This window comes from Citrus clementina, unplaced genomic scaffold, assembly GCF_000493195.1.
Source record: "Citrus clementina cultivar Clemenules unplaced genomic scaffold, Citrus_clementina_v1.0 scaffold_4, whole genome shotgun sequence".
Taxonomy (NCBI): domain Eukaryota; kingdom Viridiplantae; phylum Streptophyta; class Magnoliopsida; order Sapindales; family Rutaceae; genus Citrus; species Citrus x clementina.
In genome coordinates this window covers 20,780,841-20,800,258 of record NW_006262274.1, presented here as the reverse complement: position 1 = coordinate 20,800,258, position 19,418 = coordinate 20,780,841, and the positions used below count along the sequence as shown (strand labels likewise).

The window sequence follows — 19,418 nt, the reverse complement described above, 5'->3', positions numbered from 1 at the left end:
CAAAAAAAAAAAAAAAAAAAATTGGAATCTTTTCCTTCCACTGCGTACAGTATTGCATCGCTTCTACTCTGTGATCACTTCTACAACAATGCTTATCTAATTGTACATGGTGCCACACCAATCGTGGCTTAAACAGTTCAATCAAATTCACCGAAAAAGGAAGCCAAAAATGGAACACAGCAGGTTTGAACTTTGAATCACTGCTTTGTATGAGAGCTTCTCTTTCTACTCTTTCTGGATACGTGGTTAATGCGTCGACTTTGTATGTATATCATGATGAGTAATACAACAGAGTGAGATTACTTGCAATTGTAATAAAGCGAATTGCTTTGCTATTCGCATTTAATCATTTGCTAAGGATTTTAACAAGTCAATGTGGGATCCGTCAGTGGACTAAGAAAACGCATATTACGAAACTGAGAACAGTCAAAGCCCCGTGTGGGTATGTTATTTATCCCGAGTCACCACAAGACACATTCCCGTTTGCCATTTCAATTAGGGAGTTTCCAGGGCTTCATTTGTATAATTCAAACACATCAGATTAGACAAAAGGGAACTTTCATTCACGAATAAAACAATCAGTTGAATGGGTGAATGAATATCCCTTAGAGGGGATTAAAAAAACAAGCTAACAACGACAAAGGTTTGATATATACATTTGTCTAGCCACATTTATTCCTCGCCAACATAAGCTGCATTTCTTTTATCTGGAAGATTTTGATGAATATAACAAGAGAATCCTATGTACTAAGCCTGGATTTGGTTGTCAAAAATAAGAAGAGAAGAGAAGAATGGAAAGGAGAGAGATGAAAAGAAAATAAGGTAAAAAGAAAGTCAATCTCAATTCTGTTGTCCGGATTGACTAGGAATTCATCTCTTCTCTCTTATTTCTTCTCCTCTCTAAACATAATATTCTTATGCACTACGGCTTTCATGATTTTATTTTACCAATGAAAGAGAAAACAGAGAATGCCTCCAAGGGCAACTACTATGAATTGCATCAAATTCTAAAGCAGCGCTATGTTATCCTAAAGCTTGGGCCTTGATTTCTATGAACATTCTTAAACATAATCGAGAACATTGCCACAGAAAAAGGAACCTAAGACAAGATATACCGACTTAAAATTAAATATATATATATATACATCAAAACTGCCTATTAAGATTCTTCCTTGTCAAAATAACTTTGTGGCAAGCAAAAATCTTCCTCATGATTCAGGATTTCCATCTCCTCATCATCCGGTTTCTGAATTTGGAAAAGAAATATTAGCAAGGAAACTTTAAAAGAAAGAGGGAAAAAGCAAAAACAAAACCAAAATCACGCAGCAAACCATGTCATACTGAAAAGTGAAGATTAAACAGTATCATGTAATTCTAAATTTTCAGCTTTCTTTCTTTCTTTATTTATTCCATTCACTGTTTCAACTATCCAGCTTCCTAATGAGCAGAACCACTAACAATTTTGCCAATATACAGAATACTCACACTAGGATTCTCATACTTCCCAGTTATACTTACCCCATCCTGTGTTTATGGACATTTTAACTGTTTATCTAACTTAGTCAAGAGCATGTGCAGCTGCACACAGGCACGTAATAGCAATATGTGAACTGACCCATTTGTATTAACTAATTCAAATTAGATTCACAGTTACACTTATCAACCTATAAAGGCACTAAAACAACTAACTAACCAGAGGTCAATTTTTACTATTTCCAGTTTTAGTATTAAGCTAGCAAGTGAAATGATTGTACACTTCAATTGTTAAATTAATAAAGTACCAGCATATCCAGGTTGTAGAACCGATCCAGCAACTGCAAAACCTCATCCGGAGCGAAGTGTCGGTCAAATCTGCGACAAAAAGCTTGGCCGAGTGTGATGAAAAAGAAAAAAAAAAGGCAAGGGAAATTGAAGATTTGCAGAAATCTCACTAAAACCTTGGACAAGTTATAAGAAAGCATAAACGTGAAGCACAACAAACCTTCTTCGCAGAAATTCCATGAGACCATAAAGGACAAAGTGACGGTGTATACCTGCTTGAAAACAAATTTTTGACAATGTTATGCACTTCCAAATATGAAGCACTAAATTGAAGATGCAACCATCTTCTCACAAAATAAAAACTAGTGACATATTTCAATTACATAATTTCAAGCTGACTATATGATTACCATAACATGAAATGAGCTACCTGAGTTGGAACTTTATAAGCTGTATAATAGCCAGCAAGTTCAAGCATGAGAGTGGAAACAGCGGCAAGGATTCCAGCTATCATAGATAGGGTTAGTAGTGAATTTTATTTATTTTATTGCTATTTGACCACCTAGGGGGATTCCATTCAACAGCAGCTCAATCGAAAACATAACCCCATTAAATTTTTTTCAAGTAAAATCTGCGTGTTTATACTAAAAAAGTAATGTTTGAAGGCAGTTTTCTTGGTGTATTTATCATAATCAAATTCACAGAAGTAAAGACAGACAAAAAGCGTTTGATTTGGATACGTATCTTAATTAATCGAAAATAAATAATAAAAGCAGAAGGGGAAAAAAAAAAGAGTGAACATGCCTCGAAGCTTGACAGGAGGGTAAACCTCGAGAGCTTCCAACAGTCTGAGCTCTAATTCTACCTGTGATTGCTCCTAATTAAACCACCATTCATCAAACAATAACGCACGTTTGAATTAACAATCATTTCATCTTAATATTATACACACACAAACAGAGAGAGAGTTGACGGAGACCTTGGGAAGAGAAGAGGCAGAGGACGGGGGAGCTTTGCATGGCGAGTGTACGGACATTCCATCTTGTTCCTCTTCTCTCTCCTTTTCTTTTACTTTCTCCTTGTCTTTCTCCCTGCCTCCACCACCGTCCACACCCATCTCCGCCCTCTTCTGATCACGAAACGACGCTGTTTTTGCTATTGCTGGGATGTATGATTCGGATGTTGCCGTGCCGGACGATATAATAAATACAGTAATTTGGGGTTTTTTTTTTTTGCCCTCCTGGGTTAGGGCTTTGCTTTTTACAGTTTGATCCGAAAAAGGAAAATTCAAACTTTCCAAGTGAGACAGACAGAAAATCAGATTGGGTTGTGAAATTGGGCCTGCTTAAACGAGCTCATCCTCATTTCCCGTGGAGCTCTATCCAGCCCAGCCAGCCAACATTTAAATTTTATATAAATCACAAACGAATGGGAAGCCATAAACTATACAACGGAACTCGTCAGAAAAATATTACTTCAGAAAATTACTCTAATTAGAGTGATAAATAATAATTGTTAAGGGGAAAAATGATTAGTTAACTAATAACCACCGAAATCATAAGATGATGATTGATGATTTTACAGTTTGTAATTATATATTTATTTATTTATCTTTGCGTGTTGACTGTTCGTGGGTTGTTTCGCATGCTCCAAAATGTGTCATTTATTTATTCCTCCAGACTGCCTGCAGCATACGTAGTGCATCATGCTCCCTTTCTTTTTCTTCTTCTTCTTCTTCGTCCGCCCTTTTTTTTTTTTTTTTTTTTGGGTCAACCGCCAAAATAATCATTCACATTTTAAAGTAGTTTTTTTTTAATTAATTTTGGTATAGAACATGCCGTGATATGTCTTATCGTTAAGAGAATGGCAACAAATTAAAGTGCGAGTGGCGATTGATAAGATGACATTGTAGCTAACAAAATTACCTAACATTTCATAACTCGTTGATCAACAGGCACTTGACCGTCAAAAGCACGATGGGTATCGTCACATCTCCCTTGTCCAATTACTTCAAATGGGGTCGAATTTTTTGTTGTTATGATGTGCTAACTATTTTCATTTTGGAAGTAGTTGCGAGTGAGTTGATAAGTAGGGTAGGGTATGGCACATATCACAATGCCATCTATTTTTTCACATTTATCAACTTCATTGGCAACCGCAATTCACAAGGAGGAAAGTTTTGATGCTCGGAGCGAAATTATTGAGTTCAATTTTCTCGTCTCGTTAGTCTTATAACTTGTAGAGTTTATTTTTCTTGACTACGTATTAAAAAAACACACCTGGAGTCCCATTTATAGTCAATGCATTACTCATCCTTTGCCATAAATTTTGTAACCTCATTCCAAACACTAGGAAATTCTACAAGTTTTACAAAATTTTAGCTTTTACTGATTAGAATCCGAATCCGAATCCAAATTTATACTATCGCAGCATAATCGAGTTTTTTTTTTTTTTAAAGTTTTTTTATACACATACTAAAATGAAATTTACTTCGCTTTATAAATTATTCAATAACGTAACGCTTATAAATAATTTAGAAATACCTTATGAAAACTGAATTGAAAATTTACGTGACATAAAGAGATTATTTGAAAAATAATAACAGTTAATAAAAATATCATACAATACTTTTATCCAATTAATATTTTAATGCCATTTAAATGAACAACACAATTTTTCCGCTGGTGTTTGTTTCGTATAATTTATTATTTGTGATGTATGCCTCTATCATTGTCGTGTGGTATATCAGAGTATTTATGCAATATTAAGAAAAAAAATCTTGCACTCAATTAAAGTTATAAAATTCCCATTTCAGCAGTCCAGTTTTAGAGGGAATTTCAAGTAAAAGACGAAAGCAACACAAAACGAATCGAAACTTGCAAAACCAACGCCACTTCGTCATCACCATCTCTCCCACTTGCTCTTTCCCATCTCCATTATTGAATTTGAACAACTTAATTAACAAGGCGGCCCGTTTTATTATTACCAAAAGATTCTTCTTCTTTCTCAGACTGCTGTTTGTTCGCACTTACAAAACCTTTTTTAACTTCAGTTGTTCATTTCAATCAGCTTTGAACTCGACAAGCTAATGTACTATTGTTAGTTGGTTGCTACTTGCTATATATATAATTTGATAATTTCTCTCTGTTATCTCCGCTTCATGCAAGCTTAGAACCCTCGAGATAACCGTCGTTTTAAAATCTCATTTAGACATAAACAAACCCACCGGCTTATTATAATTGAATCGAGCAAAATTCACTCTCTTTTGATCGTTTTATTCTCATTTGCAGTTAATTAATGGCTTTGTTATGGCAAAACGTGTTACTTCCCTTTCTTGAACAAGAATTAAGCAACCCACAAAACCAGAGCTTACAGAAACAAGATTAAGAAAGGAAAGAACAAAGAAGAATCAAGCATTCAAAGACTCACTACACACCAAGAACTAACGTGGTTCAGCTCCACAAAGGAACCTACATCCACGGCTGTAAAAGCCAGCAAGGGCAGAAGCTTTATTGAACTTGAAGATGATGGATTACAATTGAGTCACCACTACAGATTAAACCTTTCTAAGCTTTAGCGTTTTTCTCTCTGTAATACTTAAGTGTTTCTCTCTTGTGTGTACCCTCGTAGGCTAGCTTAGAGACAGCTTATATACATGTATGCTCCTCACGTGTGTATCCACTTGCAACAAATCAGTCTGTTATTTAACTAACTAATTCTCTCTGCTTTTGGATCCCACTTACGCCAGCTCACCTGCCACATCATAAAGCCCATAACAGATTATAACTAACTTTGGCTTCACAAATCTCCACCTTAGTTCTAAACTGTTTATGCACCTCCCTTCACTGCAACACAGCACCAGTAAGCTTGTTTCACAAGCTAACACTTCCAATCAGATTCAGTAAGTCCCTGAACCTGACTGATGGCAAAGGTTTGGTTAACATGTCAGCTGGATTGACTTCAGATGGCACTTTAACCACACTTACCACTCCTTTGCTGATTTCATCCCTTATGAAATGCATCCTAACATCAATATGTTTAGTTCTCTCATGATACTTAGGATTTTTACTTAGCTGAATAGCACTTAAGCTATCACAACCAACTATAACAACTTCTTGTCTGAACCCCAATTCAGAGACTAAACCTCTCAGCCATATTGCTTCTTTAACAGCTTCTGTAAGTGCTATATATTCTGCTTCTGTTGTTGAGAGAGCAACCACAGACTGCAGAGAGGACTTCCAACTTATGGCACCTCCATACATAGTAAACACAAAGCCTGTTATAGACCTCCTTCTATCCTTATATGCTGCATAGTCTGAGTCCACAAACCCAGCAACTTCAGGTGATGTTCCACTTACTTCTCCAAACATAATGGAAGTATCAGCAGTTCCTCGAAGATACCTTAGTACCCATTTCACTGCATCCCAGTGATCTTTACCAGGGTTCCCCATAAACCTACTAATGACTCCAACTGCATGTGCCAAGTCAGGTCTGGTGCATACCATGGCATACATGATGCTGCCAACTGCACTAGAGTATGGTATCTTCCTCATGTAGTTAAAATCATCACCAGTTGTAGGCTCTAGAGATTTAGATAACTGGAAGTGAGCTGACAGAGGTGTTGAAACAGGTTTCGAATTTTCCATGTTGAACCTAGCTAACACTTTCTTCACATAATCAGCTTGTGACAGAAACAGAACTTTGGATTTCCTGTCTCTTGTTATCTGCATACCCAGAATTTTTGTAGCTGCACCCAAATCCTTCATTTCAAATTCAGTGCTAAGCTCCAGCTTAAGCCTCTTTATTTCTTCCTTTTGGCTGCATGCAATAAGCATGTCATCCACATAAAGAAGCAAATAGATGCCTCCACCACATGAAGAGAGTTTAAAATACACACAGTTATCAAATCTACTTCTGCAGTACCCATGGCTTATCATGAACTCATCAAACTTCAAATACCATTGCCTTGGGGATTGCTTGAGACTATACAAGCTCTTCTTCAATAGGCACACTTTATCCTCTGATCCTCCCTCAATGAACCCTTCAGGCTGTGCCATGAAAATCTCTTCATCAAGACTGCCATGTAAGAAGGCAGTTTTAACATCCATCTGCTCCAGCTCCAGGTCATGATATGCAGAGAGGGCCAGCAGCAGCCTAATTGAGCTATATTTGACTACAGGTGAGAACACTTCATTGAAGTCAACTCCTTCTCTCTGTGTGAATCCCTTTGCCACAAGTCTGGCTTTATGTCTTGGTGATTCATTCTCTGAAGCTCCAGCCTTCAACTTAAAAATCCATTTGCTGCCAACTAGTTTCTTGTTAGGTGGTTTGTTAACCAAGATCCAGGTATTGTTCTTCTTTAAAGAGACTATTTCATCCTGCATTGCAGCATACCACTTCAGCTTATCCCCACATCTCATAGCTTCTTTATAGCTCAAAGGCTCTCCACCATTCACCTCATCAGCTACTGTCAGTGCATAAGAAATGAGGTCAGCTATGCCATACTTCTTTGGCATTTTGATGGCTCTCCTCTCTCTATCCCTAGCAAGCTGATATGTTTCTAGTTCTAATGGATTCTTTCTTTCCTTGGAATGGTCTGATGGCTGCTCAGTAGTCTCACCACTATCAGAATGCTCCACCTTCTGTTCAACATTATCCCCTTCCTCTGTTTCAGTAGCTTCAATCTCAGTTTCTACCTTTGACTGCAGCATATGTTCTTCATCAAAGGTGACATCCCTGCTGATTAATATCCTTGATGGCTTGCCATTAAGGGTCCATATCTTGTATCCTTTAATGCCCTCAGGATAGCCCAAGAAATACCCTTTAACAGCCCTGGACTCAAGCTTACCTTGCTTTAAGTGTGCATAAGCTGGACACCCAAAGATCCTCAGATTTGTCAAGTCTGGAGGCTTCCCTGACCAAAGCTCCTGAGGTGTCTTGTAAACTAGAGCTGAGGATGGACTTCTATTTATCAAATAAGCAGCAGTAGTTACAGCTTCAGCCCAAAAACCTTTTGATAAGTTTGCATTCAGCAGCATACACTTTACCCTTTCTATTATGGTTCTGTTCATCCTTTCTGCTACCCCATTTTGCTGTGGAGTGTAGGTGACAGTTCTATGCCTTGCAATGCCTTTTGATTTGCAGAAATCTTCAAACTCTTTGCTGCAATATTCCAACCCATTGTCTGTTCTGAGCCTCTTGATTTTCTTCTCAGTTTGGTTTTCAATGAGAGTAACCCACTCTTTGAACTTCCCTAATGCTTCACTTTTGTGTTTCAACACATAGATCCAAACCTTCCTTGAGAAGTCATCTATAAAGGACACAAAATACCTAGCTCCACCTAAAGATGGAACTTGTGATGGCCCCCAAAGGTCTGAGTGAATGTAATCTAGAGTCTGTTTGGTTTCTTTTCTCCCTAAACTGAATTTCAATCTTGTGGCCTTCCCAAATACACATTTCTCACAGAATTTTAAGGAAGTGATTTTGTCATTACCAAGCAAACCTTGATTGCTTAGCTCCTTGAGACCCCTCTCACTGATATGAGCTAGTCTCATGTGCCAGAGCTTGGTTTTATCTCTGGTCACACTAGCTGAGATTCCTTGGACAGGTGAGGAACCAACCAGTATGTATAGCCCATTCTTTCTAACCCCTCTCATTATAATTTTACCCTGATCTAAGATCTGTATCTCTCCATTTTCTGCCTTAATGGTACACCCAGATTGGTCAACCATTCCTAGAGATATTAAGTTTCTTCTTAGTTCAGGGACATATCTCACTTGGTGCAAGTCTCTAGTGACACCATCATGCAACTTCAAGCTAATGGTTCCTATTCCAGCCACCTTGCAAGCTAGGTTATTTCCTAACAATACCTTCCCACCATTTATACTTTCAAAGGTCTTAAAGAAACTCTTATTTGGACACATGTGGAATGAACAACCAAAGTCCAGAATCCACTCACCAGTTGGGTGTCTTTCTGCAGCCACCAAGACATCTGCTTCATCATAGTCACATTCATCTTCAGAGGCAACAACAGCCTTCCCATTTGATTTCTTTTGCAGATCCTCTAGTTTCCTTTTCTCGAAACAATCCTTAATATAATGCCCCTCCTTTTGACAGAAGTAACACTTCCTCTTCTTCTTTTTCTTTTCAGCTTTATCTTTCTGGCTATTGTTCTTCTTCTGTTTGTTGTATTTCTTTTCTGGCTTTCCTTTGGCAACTAGACCTTCTGCATTGCTTTGTTCTTTCAATTCTGCCTTTTTCTTCAAATCCTTGGATTCCAGGGCATCTTTGACATCCTTCAATGCAAGGGTTTGTCTGCCATAGAGGAAAGTATCTACAAAGTGCTCATAAGATTCTGGAAGGGAACTTAACAAGATGAGTGCCCTGTCTTCATCTTCAAGAATTATGTTGACATTCTCGAGATCAAGAATGAGTTTGTTGAACTCATCCACATGATCTTTCATGGCTACTCCATCTTTCATCGAGAATGTGTATAACCTTCTCTTCATATACAGTCTCTTTGCCAATGATTTCTTCAGAAACATTTCTTCTAACTTGGCCCACAAACCAGCTACAGATCTTTCTTTGGATACTTCTCTCAAGACTTCATCAGAGAGATGCAAGATAATGGTGCTATGGGCCTTATTGTTTATGATCCTCTAATCTGCACCAAAGCTTGAAGAACCTTATGCCTTCTCTTTCTTGGCCATCGTATCTTCTGCATCATCAAGGGCACTGTCAAGCCCTTGTTGAATGAGAATTGCTCTCATCTTCAAACTCCAGAGATAGAAATCATTATCTCCATTGAACTTTTCAAGGTCAACTCTGGTGCTTGCCATCTTTGAGTCTGATCCCAATCAGTACCAGGCTCTGATACCAGTTTGTTATGGCAAAACGTGTTACTTCCCTTTCTTGAACAAGAATTAAGCAACCCACAAAACCAGAGCTTACAGAAACAAGATTAAGAAAGAAAAGAACAAAGAAGAATCAAGCATTCAAAGACTCACTACACACCAAGAACTAACGTGGTTCAGCTCCACAAAGGAACCTACATCCACGGCTGTAAAAGCCAGCAAGGGCAGAAGCTTTATTGAACTTGAAGATGATGGATTACAATTGAGTCACCACTACAGATTAAACCTTTCTAAGCTTTAGCGTTTTTCTCTCTGTAATACTTAAGTGTTTCTCTCTTGTGTGTACCCTCGTAGGCTAGCTTAGAGACAGCTTATATACATGTATGCTCCTCACGTGTGTATCCACTTACAACAAATCAGTCTGTTATTTAACTAACTAATTCTCTCTGCTTTTGGATCCCACTTACGCCAGCTCACCTGCCACATCATAAAGCCCATAACAGATTATAACTAACTTTGGCTTCACAGGCTTCAACAGCTAACCCAGTTCAGTACTCGATCAAAACTCCCCGTATCTCTTCACTTTACTTATCGAGCACTAAAGTTTGTTGTGCTAAAGTACTTAACAGCACTCGATCACTGACTTCAAACGCCAAGCGCCTGCTGGATTTTTCACCATTGCCGGAGAAGAAAGAATCTTCCCGGGGAGTCAGCTTTTGCGGTGAGCCGTTGAAATTTTCCGGTGGGAGCCAGCAGATAAGAAGGAGAGGCACCGTTGACTTTCCAGTTGTTTCAGCGGCTGCAGCGGATGCTGATGGTCATGCTCATGAGATTGAGATCGAAGTTTCTGATGGGTTGATAAAACTTGTTTTCATTTTTCCTCTTTTTAATGTTTGGCCGCTGTGATAGTGAAGGATACGATCATATGATAAGAGGAAGAAAGTTTTGGTGCTTTTTATATTATTGTTTGACTATGATCGATTTCAGAGTCAAAATAATTTATTTTATTTTATTTTTTTCTGATATGACTGCAGATATGCAAAGCCATCAAAGAGCTTTGGTGAGAGATTTCCCGCACTGGTCACTGGCTTTTTTTTCTTTATGTGGTAATTAAGCTATCAAATTTGGATAATCATGATGGAATTTGGTTGCTTGATTACATTTTTGCCCATGGGAAATCTATTTTATTATTGCATAGACATGCTGATAATGCAGGATGCACTTATACTTCTAATTATTTTTACTTCTGAATGCTGAACAGTGCTTACTTGATGCCTTATATATATGTTATGCGTACATTAGGCATAGTTTAGCTTATTTTAGTGTTCCTCCTATACAACTTCGATTAATCTCTAAGCCATTTTTATGCAGGTATTTCTTAAATGTTATCTTCAACATACTCAACAAGAAGGTCTACAATTATTTCCCATATCCTTAGTATGTTATCTTATCCTAGTGGATGACTGGAATCCCTTGTTACACACTTACACTCACATATTTCATCCTAAACTTTCCTTATTAAACTCTATCCCTTGCATAATTAAAAGAGAAGTTTTCACCTTTCTGCAGCTTTGTTTCTGTCATACATCTTCTGGTTGGCGTCGTGTACTGTCTGGTCTCTTGGACTGTTGGTCTACCCAAGCGTGCTGTAAGTTTCTGCTTCAGTTTCTCACTTGGTGCTTTTGCTCCATAAGCCACACTCTGGCCTGCCTAAGTGACATAATTTTCTTTTGTATATAACCAGCCAATTAATAAGGAGCTTTTGGTGATATTGACTCCGGTTGCATTCTGCCACGCCCTTGGACATGTCATGTCCAATGTGTCATTTGCCGCTGTAGCTGTATCTTTTACCCACACCATTAAAGGTAGAGCAAAATGCATCTTAAGCATGCTAATTTTATTGATATTCATTGTATCTATTAATCCTGTCCACAAGGAAATGTAGTAATTGATTAAGACATTGATGAATTTCAACAGGCATTTATATTCTTTCAAGAACAAAAAATAGATGACCCTTACTAAATTGAGAATGATGGTTTATGTTCCCTAACAATCTTCCTGCATTATTTCACAGCTTTGGAGCCATTCTTCAATGCTGCTGCCTCTCAGTTTGTTTTGGGCCACCAGATTCCCTTGTCTCTGTGGTTATCATTGGCTCCTGTTGTTATTGGTAACCATCAGATTCTCTTCATTGATATAGAACATTTTAATTTAACTGAACTTCACATGTGAGATGAATTACAGATACCACTTGAATATACACACACACACACATCTATATACATTGTGAGATCTTCATATATGGTTTTTAGCTACTGACTGTATCTGTTAATTTAAGGTGTATCAATGGCTTCACTGACGGAACTTTCTTTCAACTGGACTGGTTTCATTAGTGCAATGATTTCAAACATTGCATTTACATACAGAAGTATCTATTCAAAGAAAGCAATGGTATGATTAACAAGTGTGATCCTCAGTATTTTTCGTTTTGTACATTGTTAATGATGGCTCAAATGATCTAGGTACGTTTGAAAGCTCTTTAGCTTAATGTATGGAGCTGAATGACGTAGTCTGTTGTATGACTTTGATTGAAAGAAAGATACTCCCTCCGAGAACCCTGACCACTGCATATGATGTTTTTTGGCCATTGGTTTTCCTTCTTGTCAGAAATTCAGATTTGAATCATTCTTTGATTAGACATGCAATTGAGTCCATAATACTGATGGAATCTTGTTGAAATAAGTCTTAACAAAATTTCATGAACTACTACTTTGAGATAAGATATGTCCAACGAGAATTTCCCGGATAGCTTTGAAACAAGATACTGTATACGCAATACTAATCGTGAAATACTAATCATGATTCACCATCTCTCTTGTTTAGTATCAGACTTCTAAGCTCTTTCCGTTCATGTTATTTTACCTTTGTTCCCGACTTTTTTTTTTCCCCGCTCTTTTGGTTCTTTCAATTTAACAGACAGGTATGGACAGCACAAATGTGTACGCTTACACTTCAATAATTGCCCTCTTGTTCTGCATACCACCAGCAGTACTCGTGAGTTTCAAGCCACCAACTGAGAATCTTAACATTCTTTTCCTTTCAAATCATTTTCCTTGTGACCCTCATTTGGCCTAAAACATGAACTCAGATCGAGGGCCCGCAGCTTATGCAATATGGTTTTAAGGCTGCAATTGCCAAGGTGGGACTCTTCAAGTTTTTGTCTGACCTATTTTGGATCGGAATGTTCTATCATCTGTACAATCAGGTATGCCGAGGCAATAAGAAACCTGAGGTCTTTGATAGTTGGAATATGTTAATTGACATTATAGAATTCCTGTTGACTTCCTGCATTTCCCTGTTCGGTGCTTAACATTTGCAGCTTGCTACGAACACACTGGAACGGGTTGCACCACTTACACATGCAGTTGGCAATGTGTTGAAACGAGTTTTTGTTATCGGGTTCTCCATTGTGGTATTTGGTAATTACTTCACAGCTTCTTTCCATGATTTGTGTGCAGACATACATCCAGAATTCTGTAGTAATATAAGGTTTTCTTGGCAAGCACAGTTTTTGCGGCCATCAAGTTTCGTTGCTTATCAATATTATTGCAGCCATAAGGAAACCAGAATTTTGGATAGAAAACCTTCTATAATTTAGCTCCGATCATCCTGAATTGTAAATGTTGAAGTCGCTGTTAGGAATGATATGGTTGAGCTAACTTCTGATTTTTATTGGCATGTACCTTGTAGGCAACAAAATCTCCACACAAACTGGGATTGGCACGGCAGTAGCAATTGCAGGCGTTGCCATCTACTCCCTCATAAAGGCAAACATGGAAGAGGGAAAACGAGTAAGATTTAAAAGTCCCGACTCTTTTTTGGGTAATCTAGTTGAATAAATAACTGACACTGACACAACTTCAATCTTAACAATTGGAAGTTTTGAGCAATATTTGTAGCTTGTGAATAAGGCCCCCAGACAGTAGCTTATGCTTTCAATATTCACCTGCGGACAGATGATACAGGCTTTGCAATACTTTTTAGCTAGCGATTCTGTTTCTGATTATGATTTTTCTTTACTGTTTCAGAAAGCTGCTTTGGCTGCTGCTTCGTAGCTGGTACAACAACAATTCTAGTTCAGAACCGAATGCATTTACTAGTAATAAAGGAGATCCTCCTACAAAAGCCGGATGTGTCTACATTTTGGCCTAGGCATTTAAAAAATCTCTTAAGAAGCATAGAAAAGAATAAGATCAAATCTTAAAGATGGATTGATCACTGTGAAAAGATTTATCTATGAACCCTATTTTTTATATTGGTTCTATGCATCAGCTGAGGTGCAAGCAAATGGCGTCGTTCAACTTAAATGTGTATACAGGTGGATTTTTTTTTTTAGGAGACCAGCGTTAGAGAATCTACAGCACAATAACTAAAAATGAAATTAACCTACGAATTAATTTTACCCGACGACACAATAACTGAAAATAGGTCTAAATGGCTATAATTTTAAGCCAATATATTTTATTATTTCATTTACACCAAGGAGAATGTGAATTTAAAATGACTGCATCCGTCTTGTCTTACGCCCTGTTTGGCATCATCGTGCTATATGAAAAAAACTATAATTATAAAATAAAAACTAATAATATGTGGTAAATATAAATTTTGCATAATAATTTTAATAAAATTAATAAAGATAGTATAAATTTTTTATACAGCAGTAAGTGTTCAACTGTAGTGCTATAACTTTTTAAGCTCCCAATCACAATCCCAAACAAAACTTGAAAGCGCTGATATACATCAAGATTCAATTCCTATCGTTATCAGGATCACCAATTAAGAAATGTAAAAGAACTACAAAGTAACAACATCAATGCATAATTTTTACCCACTGTAGTTAGTGCTGACCCTTGGGCCAAAAAGGGTTTGCAGCAAGCAATGTGACAAATCCTATCAAACATAATAATGTGCCACAATCAAATATTCCATTCTCAATTTTCAGTTTGGTATTTCTCGCCTGTGACAACTTTTTTGACGGTTTACAAAATTCCATTCAGGCACACAAAGGCGTCTCTGACATCTAGTTCCCAAACCTCAAATAGATAACCCATTCGACTATAGTATTGTTCCACCCTGCCAATCTAGCTAAATAAACAGGCTAGTGGCAGAACAACAAAAACAATAACAAAGGCTGAAACAGCGGAGAGAACATTATCTGCTGCAAATAACTTAAATTATCTGAAATGGTACAACACTTATTGGTCAACATTTGATATCTATTGGATCAACATTTTGCTGCCCTTCTGGATTAGCTCAAAAAGCACAAAAGAATGAAAAATAGAAAGAAAAAAGAAAAATGAGAATAAAAATATGGCTAACCCTTAATTGTGTCAAATACTCAAAATCGCAGAAGTGTAAGATAATTTACAAACACAGGAGAAGGCTCATATGAAACTAAAGCTGGAAATATGTGAACTCGGCCAACCCTGTCATCAATCAGCACTGAGATCTCCAAGTCTAATAAGAAGCAAGCACTGTAAAAACAAGAAACACCAAATATAAATAAAGCCTGATTGGTTCAACATTATCCAAAATACAAGAATTATGATAACTAAGAATCTTTCATTAGTTTTGTTTGACTGCAGTGATTGACAGTTGTATGTTGAGCATAATCACAACACTACATATAACAAAGTTCCTGAATCTAGGGAGACTGGAGAACGTGCAAACATGAAAACAAGATATGTTCAACAAAACATTCAAACAAACAAGTAAGAGGTACTTCAGCATCAAAATTTTAAATTAGTTAGTCTAAGAAATATATAGAAATAAAGTAATATGAAGTCAGCTAAAATTAATCATCTAGGCAAAATGAGGTGCTTTCCACCCAGCTTTCTTGAGATTCATGTACTTTACCATGCATCAGAACTTACCGATCATGCATAACTAGCGCCGTACTCAAGATTAAACAGGATGTTCTTGCGATTCTCTGTGTTCATTCGAATATCAAACTTTTTAGCCAGGGCTTCCACCCGGTCATTACTTTCCTCATCCATCTCTCGCACACAACGCCTTCTGACCTTTTTAAGAGTTTCTTTAGAGGGTGCAAATCCAGCATTTACCTGAAAACAGGTCCAGTAATGCAGGTATTAAATTTTTGCAGCTATAAATCAATTAAAAGAAACACAAATCACTCAATCACTCATAAGCAAAAAAGGAACTCACCATCTCATCAATTACAGAGAGAGCAGCCTTTTGATCTCGGTTGGTAAGATGGGCGTCAACAAGCAAAGAATATGACATTGCATTGGGTTTGACACCCAAACTTACTAAATGCTCAAACACCCTTGAGGCTTCAAATGTCTGCCACAGGAGAAGTTCATGAACTTTCAAAATAAGAATCAACATACCAAACATGCAAATTAGTTTAATCATGTGATGCATAAGCAGTTTATGTGTGCATGTAATGCTTATGCAGATTATTAGCACCTATCCTGAATAGAGGTTTTACTATTATTAGAAAAAATAAATAAACAAAACACCCTTCAACAGCACAAGTCTCCTGGCTGTGAATTTATTCGCTCGGGTGGGGTAAGAATGCAGGGATAGCCGTAACATGCATTCTCACCAAGCTCCACAATACATCTGCAGGCAGCAACACTGGATGATACACGATTGTGATCATATATCTAAGCATGCAAAACATGTGTGTGTTTGTCAAATGGAGAGCAATATGGAGATCCAAGTATGCACCTTTTTGAGCTTCCCAAATGCATATATTAGAGCATTGTAGGAGTGAATATCAGGGGTCAACCCAAAAGAAGAACCCATTGCCTCAAAGGTTTGGTAGGCACGGTCAAGGTCCCAAATATTTGCACAACCTAAAATTACACAATTGATAGCAGCAACGGATTTGTAAGGAGGCTCTGCGCGGCTCAGATTCTCAAGTTGAAAATACACCTGGAACAATATTTGATATAGAATTAGCAACAACCCACATTTGTATGTTAAATTGATGAAAGATATTCTGAACCTAACTACATAATTACCACAAACTGTATGTGCAATTTCTCTTCCAGAAGAATATTAAACATGCAATATTACCACATGAAACATATAAAACTTGATCTACAACAATAAGTTTGCTAATAAAAAATATAAATTAAATTATTATAACTTTTCATTAAAAATTACACATCGAATCATAGTCAGCATAAAAGACTGCAATTTCAGTATTCCTTTTTCCTTAGGAACCCGCAAGCTATATTCTAGTTATTATTATTTATCATGAAGAGTTATCATCATGGCAATGCCAGATGCTGATATAAGCAAACAAAGGTTTGTAGGATGCTAACCATGACCAAACCTTGATGCACAGATGGCCCAAATAAACAAACAAGGAAAAAGAAAAAGAAAGAAGCTGTAGAATAACACCTCCATTTTCCAAATAGCCCATAACAAGACAGAAAGAGGATATTAATAGTGATGATATGTATAAGTGCTCGTTGCATATCCATCACATTAGCTCAAAATAACAAATTTTGTTTAACAATAATGTGCATGTAGGTGCTTTGAACTTTATTTTACAAGACTCCATTGGATAATAGTAATAGAAAAAATGACATATTTCTATATATATATAATTGGGAAAGACAGGCGTGATACCTCTCAAACTTATCTATTCAAATCAGAAATAGTTGGATGATAAATAATCTTAACTAATAGATGATTCGCTAAAAGGTAGACATGATACAATCTGATTGAAGATGCCGAAGTATTAAAGACATACCGAATCCAATGTTTCAAAACCCTTTCTGGAGCAGGCCACAACCAATGGATATAAAGAGGTAAAGGGAGAAAATATTTCTTCCATGTCTATGATGGAATCGCCATAGGCAGTCTCAAATTCATTCAGGGTGATAAAAGCCCTTTGTAGATCTCCCATTGATGCATGTGCATATATTTTTCCCAGATAAGATTCAGGTTTAGGGACCCTCTTTTGTCTCAAAGAGCGCCGTAGGACCGCCCATGATGCATCCAATAGTTTTTGATTGAAGGTCCTACCTGCAGTTCCAAGCACTGACACGACCAGTCCTTCATCTGCAGAAAGCAGAACAGGAGGCCTTGCATTCTCACCACGCGCCATCCATCTGGCCAAGAATTCCAGGGCATAAAATGCTAACTCACTGTTATCTTCCTGAACTGCAACTTCTGCAATAATGATGCACAAGTTCCAGGTAGGACAAAGAGCTTTATTTTGATCCATTGTCTGGTAATACGCATAGGAACAAAGTCACTTAAACAAATACTTATCAAACAGTAGACCTCCCTTCATGGAATGGCTCATGTATGAAAGAATTCAATCATGTACCTTGCACTTCTTAATAATGGATACCAACGCATCTGGCCTTCGCTCATCAACACAGCCCCGCACACATTCAGTAAACACATTCATAGACAGCATATAACCAGATTTCAAAGCCATGTCTATATATTTCAAGGAAGAATCAATCTCGCCCTTTGAGAACAGCAGGCTGATAAGTAAGTCATATGTCTCATCATCAGGCAGGGAATCCTTCCCTCCTTGGAGCATCCTGGTTAAAATAAAGTCAAGGATAATGCATTACATAGTAAAACTAACATCTAAGCACTCGCCTGTGTACTCGATGGTGTGAGACGACATCAGAAACCAAAAGGAAAAGCTAGAGGCCCAAACCAGTCAAAACACATGTGCATTATTATTATTATAAGTACCATAGTATGCAAAACGCATTTAATCTGAAGAGAAAACTGACCGTTCGAGCCACTTCTGAGCAGCCTCGGACTCTCCGGCCTGATGCATGGCCTTGAGGACCAAATTATAAGACGCAGTATTGGGGACAATGGCAAAATCCTCCGTTTGTGCAACTAAATCAATCAATTCAGCAGTAGAGGCCTCCAACATGAAATTAGCCCTTATATAATGATTATACAAACCAACATCAGGCTTATTAGGCTTCCCATGCACATCAAGACTTCGAATCCAATACTCAAACATTTCCTTCATATCAGACCATCTCTTACTCGTCATCCAGTTCGCAAAAAGATCCATTAAAGTCTGCGCATCAATTGTTTGTGATATCGCCTGAACGCGTTGGGTTGAGGCATTCTTGAGGAGCCCAAGAGGGATCAACGACTGAGCCAAGGTTTCCGAGTTGGGTGCCTGGTTCCGCCAGTTCTCACTGTAAACTGGGCTGCCGGTGGCAGGATTTGGCGGTAGAGGTGTAGTCGGAGTTGACTCGGCGAGCTGGGGTTCTTGGGAGAGGAAAGTGAAGGTGGAGATTGAGAGGGATTTGAGATTAGGGTTTAGGGTTTTAGCGAAAAGGGTTTTTGTTCGAGTGAAGATCGCCATTTGAGATGCCATTCACTCAAGTGGGTTCCAAGCCAGTGCAGTGAAAGCAGTAACACTAATAGTAGAGCTTCCGTTTAGGGTTTTGTTCCGTAAGCGGCTTGAGGTTTCATGTGAAAGATGTTACCTGGATGCTGGATAGCGGGTATTTGGGAAATGACATCGGGTTTCTTCTAATCTTTAAATGCAGGGCCTGTATAAAAAATAAATTTCAAAATGCGCTATATTTGTGATGTTGCAAGAAGTTGTGGATCCAATTATTATTATGTCAGAGACTGTTAGGGTGCGTTCGGTAATATTCGTCGCTGGGCTTTTGTGTGTTTTTCAAAAGAGGAAAGCATGGTTCGTTAGCTTGATTAATAACTGTAACCAAAAATTCTGAAAAATTATTTTCATTCTTCGATTTTTGTGTTCTC

At 37.7% G+C, this 19,418-nt stretch overlaps 3 protein-coding genes across 7 annotated transcripts; 1 reads left to right on the top strand and 2 right to left on the bottom strand.

Moving 5' to 3' along the window:
• Positions 1–912: 912 nt before the first annotated feature.
• On the bottom strand, positions 913–3,119 carry LOC18045664. Of its 2 annotated transcripts, none has more exons than XM_024186613.1 (5): positions 2,741–3,119; positions 2,566–2,626; positions 1,982–2,033; positions 1,782–1,851; positions 913–1,246 (listed from the first exon to the last, which is right to left on the bottom strand). In XM_024186613.1, exons 1-5 carry the CDS (start codon positions 2,876–2,878, stop codon positions 1,160–1,162), a joined length of 408 nt encoding a protein of 135 aa, XP_024042381.1. In that variant the 5' UTR covers positions 2,879–3,119; the 3' UTR covers positions 913–1,159. The 2 variants fall into 2 exon arrangements, with proteins under 2 accessions (XP_024042381.1, XP_006437947.1); XM_006437884.2 differs by having other exon boundaries at positions 2,566–2,638; positions 2,741–3,111.
• A 1,762-nt stretch (positions 3,120–4,881) lies between these two features.
• LOC18045663 (triose phosphate/phosphate translocator, chloroplastic) lies at positions 4,882–13,990 on the top strand. Its single transcript, XM_024186299.1, has 13 exons — positions 4,882–5,061; positions 10,143–10,468; positions 10,649–10,720; positions 10,917–11,051; positions 11,184–11,262; positions 11,359–11,479; positions 11,689–11,784; positions 11,953–12,065; positions 12,591–12,668; positions 12,763–12,879; positions 12,994–13,093; positions 13,365–13,465; positions 13,703–13,990. The coding sequence occupies exons 1-13, from the start codon at positions 5,059–5,061 to the stop codon at positions 13,727–13,729; spliced, it is 1,368 nt and encodes a 455-aa protein (XP_024042067.1). The 5' UTR covers positions 4,882–5,058; the 3' UTR covers positions 13,730–13,990.
• A 607-nt stretch (positions 13,991–14,597) lies between these two features.
• On the bottom strand, positions 14,598–19,201 carry LOC18045662 (pentatricopeptide repeat-containing protein At1g26460, mitochondrial). Of its 4 annotated transcripts, XM_006437882.2 has the most exons (7): positions 18,410–19,200; positions 17,986–18,208; positions 17,404–17,883; positions 16,368–16,574; positions 15,840–15,977; positions 15,548–15,736; positions 14,598–15,148 (listed from the first exon to the last, which is right to left on the bottom strand). In XM_006437882.2, the coding sequence occupies exons 1-6, from the start codon at positions 19,015–19,017 to the stop codon at positions 15,551–15,553; spliced, it is 1,842 nt and encodes a 613-aa protein (XP_006437945.1). In that variant the 5' UTR covers positions 19,018–19,200; the 3' UTR covers positions 14,598–15,148; positions 15,548–15,550. The 4 variants fall into 4 exon arrangements, with proteins under 4 accessions (XP_006437945.1, XP_024041745.1, XP_024041746.1 ...); XM_024185977.1 differs by lacking the exons at positions 14,598–15,148; positions 15,548–15,736 and having other exon boundaries at positions 15,848–16,000; positions 18,410–19,201; XM_024185978.1 differs by lacking the exons at positions 14,598–15,148; positions 15,548–15,736; positions 15,840–15,977 and adding an exon at positions 16,025–16,274 and having other exon boundaries at positions 18,410–19,201.
• Positions 19,202–19,418: the final 217 nt, after the last annotated feature.

Excerpts from the sequence above, each read along its gene's own strand:
- LOC18045664 (XM_006437884.2), bottom strand. The coding sequence starts at position 2,878 with ATGGGTGTGGACGGTGGTGGAGGCAGGGAGAAAGACAAGGAGAAAGTA. Across the intron at positions 2,639-2,740 it reads CTGCCTCTTCTCTTCCCAAG|GAGCAATCACAGGTAGAATT; the intron begins GTCTCCGTCAAC and ends TGGTTTAATTAG. Across the intron at positions 2,034-2,565 it reads CCCTCCTGTCAAGCTTCGAG|GTATACACCGTCACTTTGTC; the intron begins GCATGTTCACTC and ends GTTTTCAAGCAG.
- LOC18045663 (XM_024186299.1), top strand. Across the intron at positions 11,480-11,688 it reads TTTTACCCACACCATTAAAG|CTTTGGAGCCATTCTTCAAT; the intron begins GTAGAGCAAAAT and ends ATTATTTCACAG. Across the intron at positions 12,669-12,762 it reads GCATACCACCAGCAGTACTC|ATCGAGGGCCCGCAGCTTAT; the intron begins GTGAGTTTCAAG and ends ACATGAACTCAG.
- LOC18045662 (XM_006437882.2), bottom strand. The coding sequence starts at position 19,017 with ATGGCATCTCAAATGGCGATCTTCACTCGAACAAAAACCCTTTTCGCT. Across the intron at positions 18,209-18,409 it reads GCTCAGAAGTGGCTCGAACG|GATGCTCCAAGGAGGGAAGG; the intron begins GTCAGTTTTCTC and ends TATTTTAACCAG. Across the intron at positions 17,884-17,985 it reads CCATTATTAAGAAGTGCAAG|ACAATGGATCAAAATAAAGC; the intron begins GTACATGATTGA and ends GCGTATTACCAG.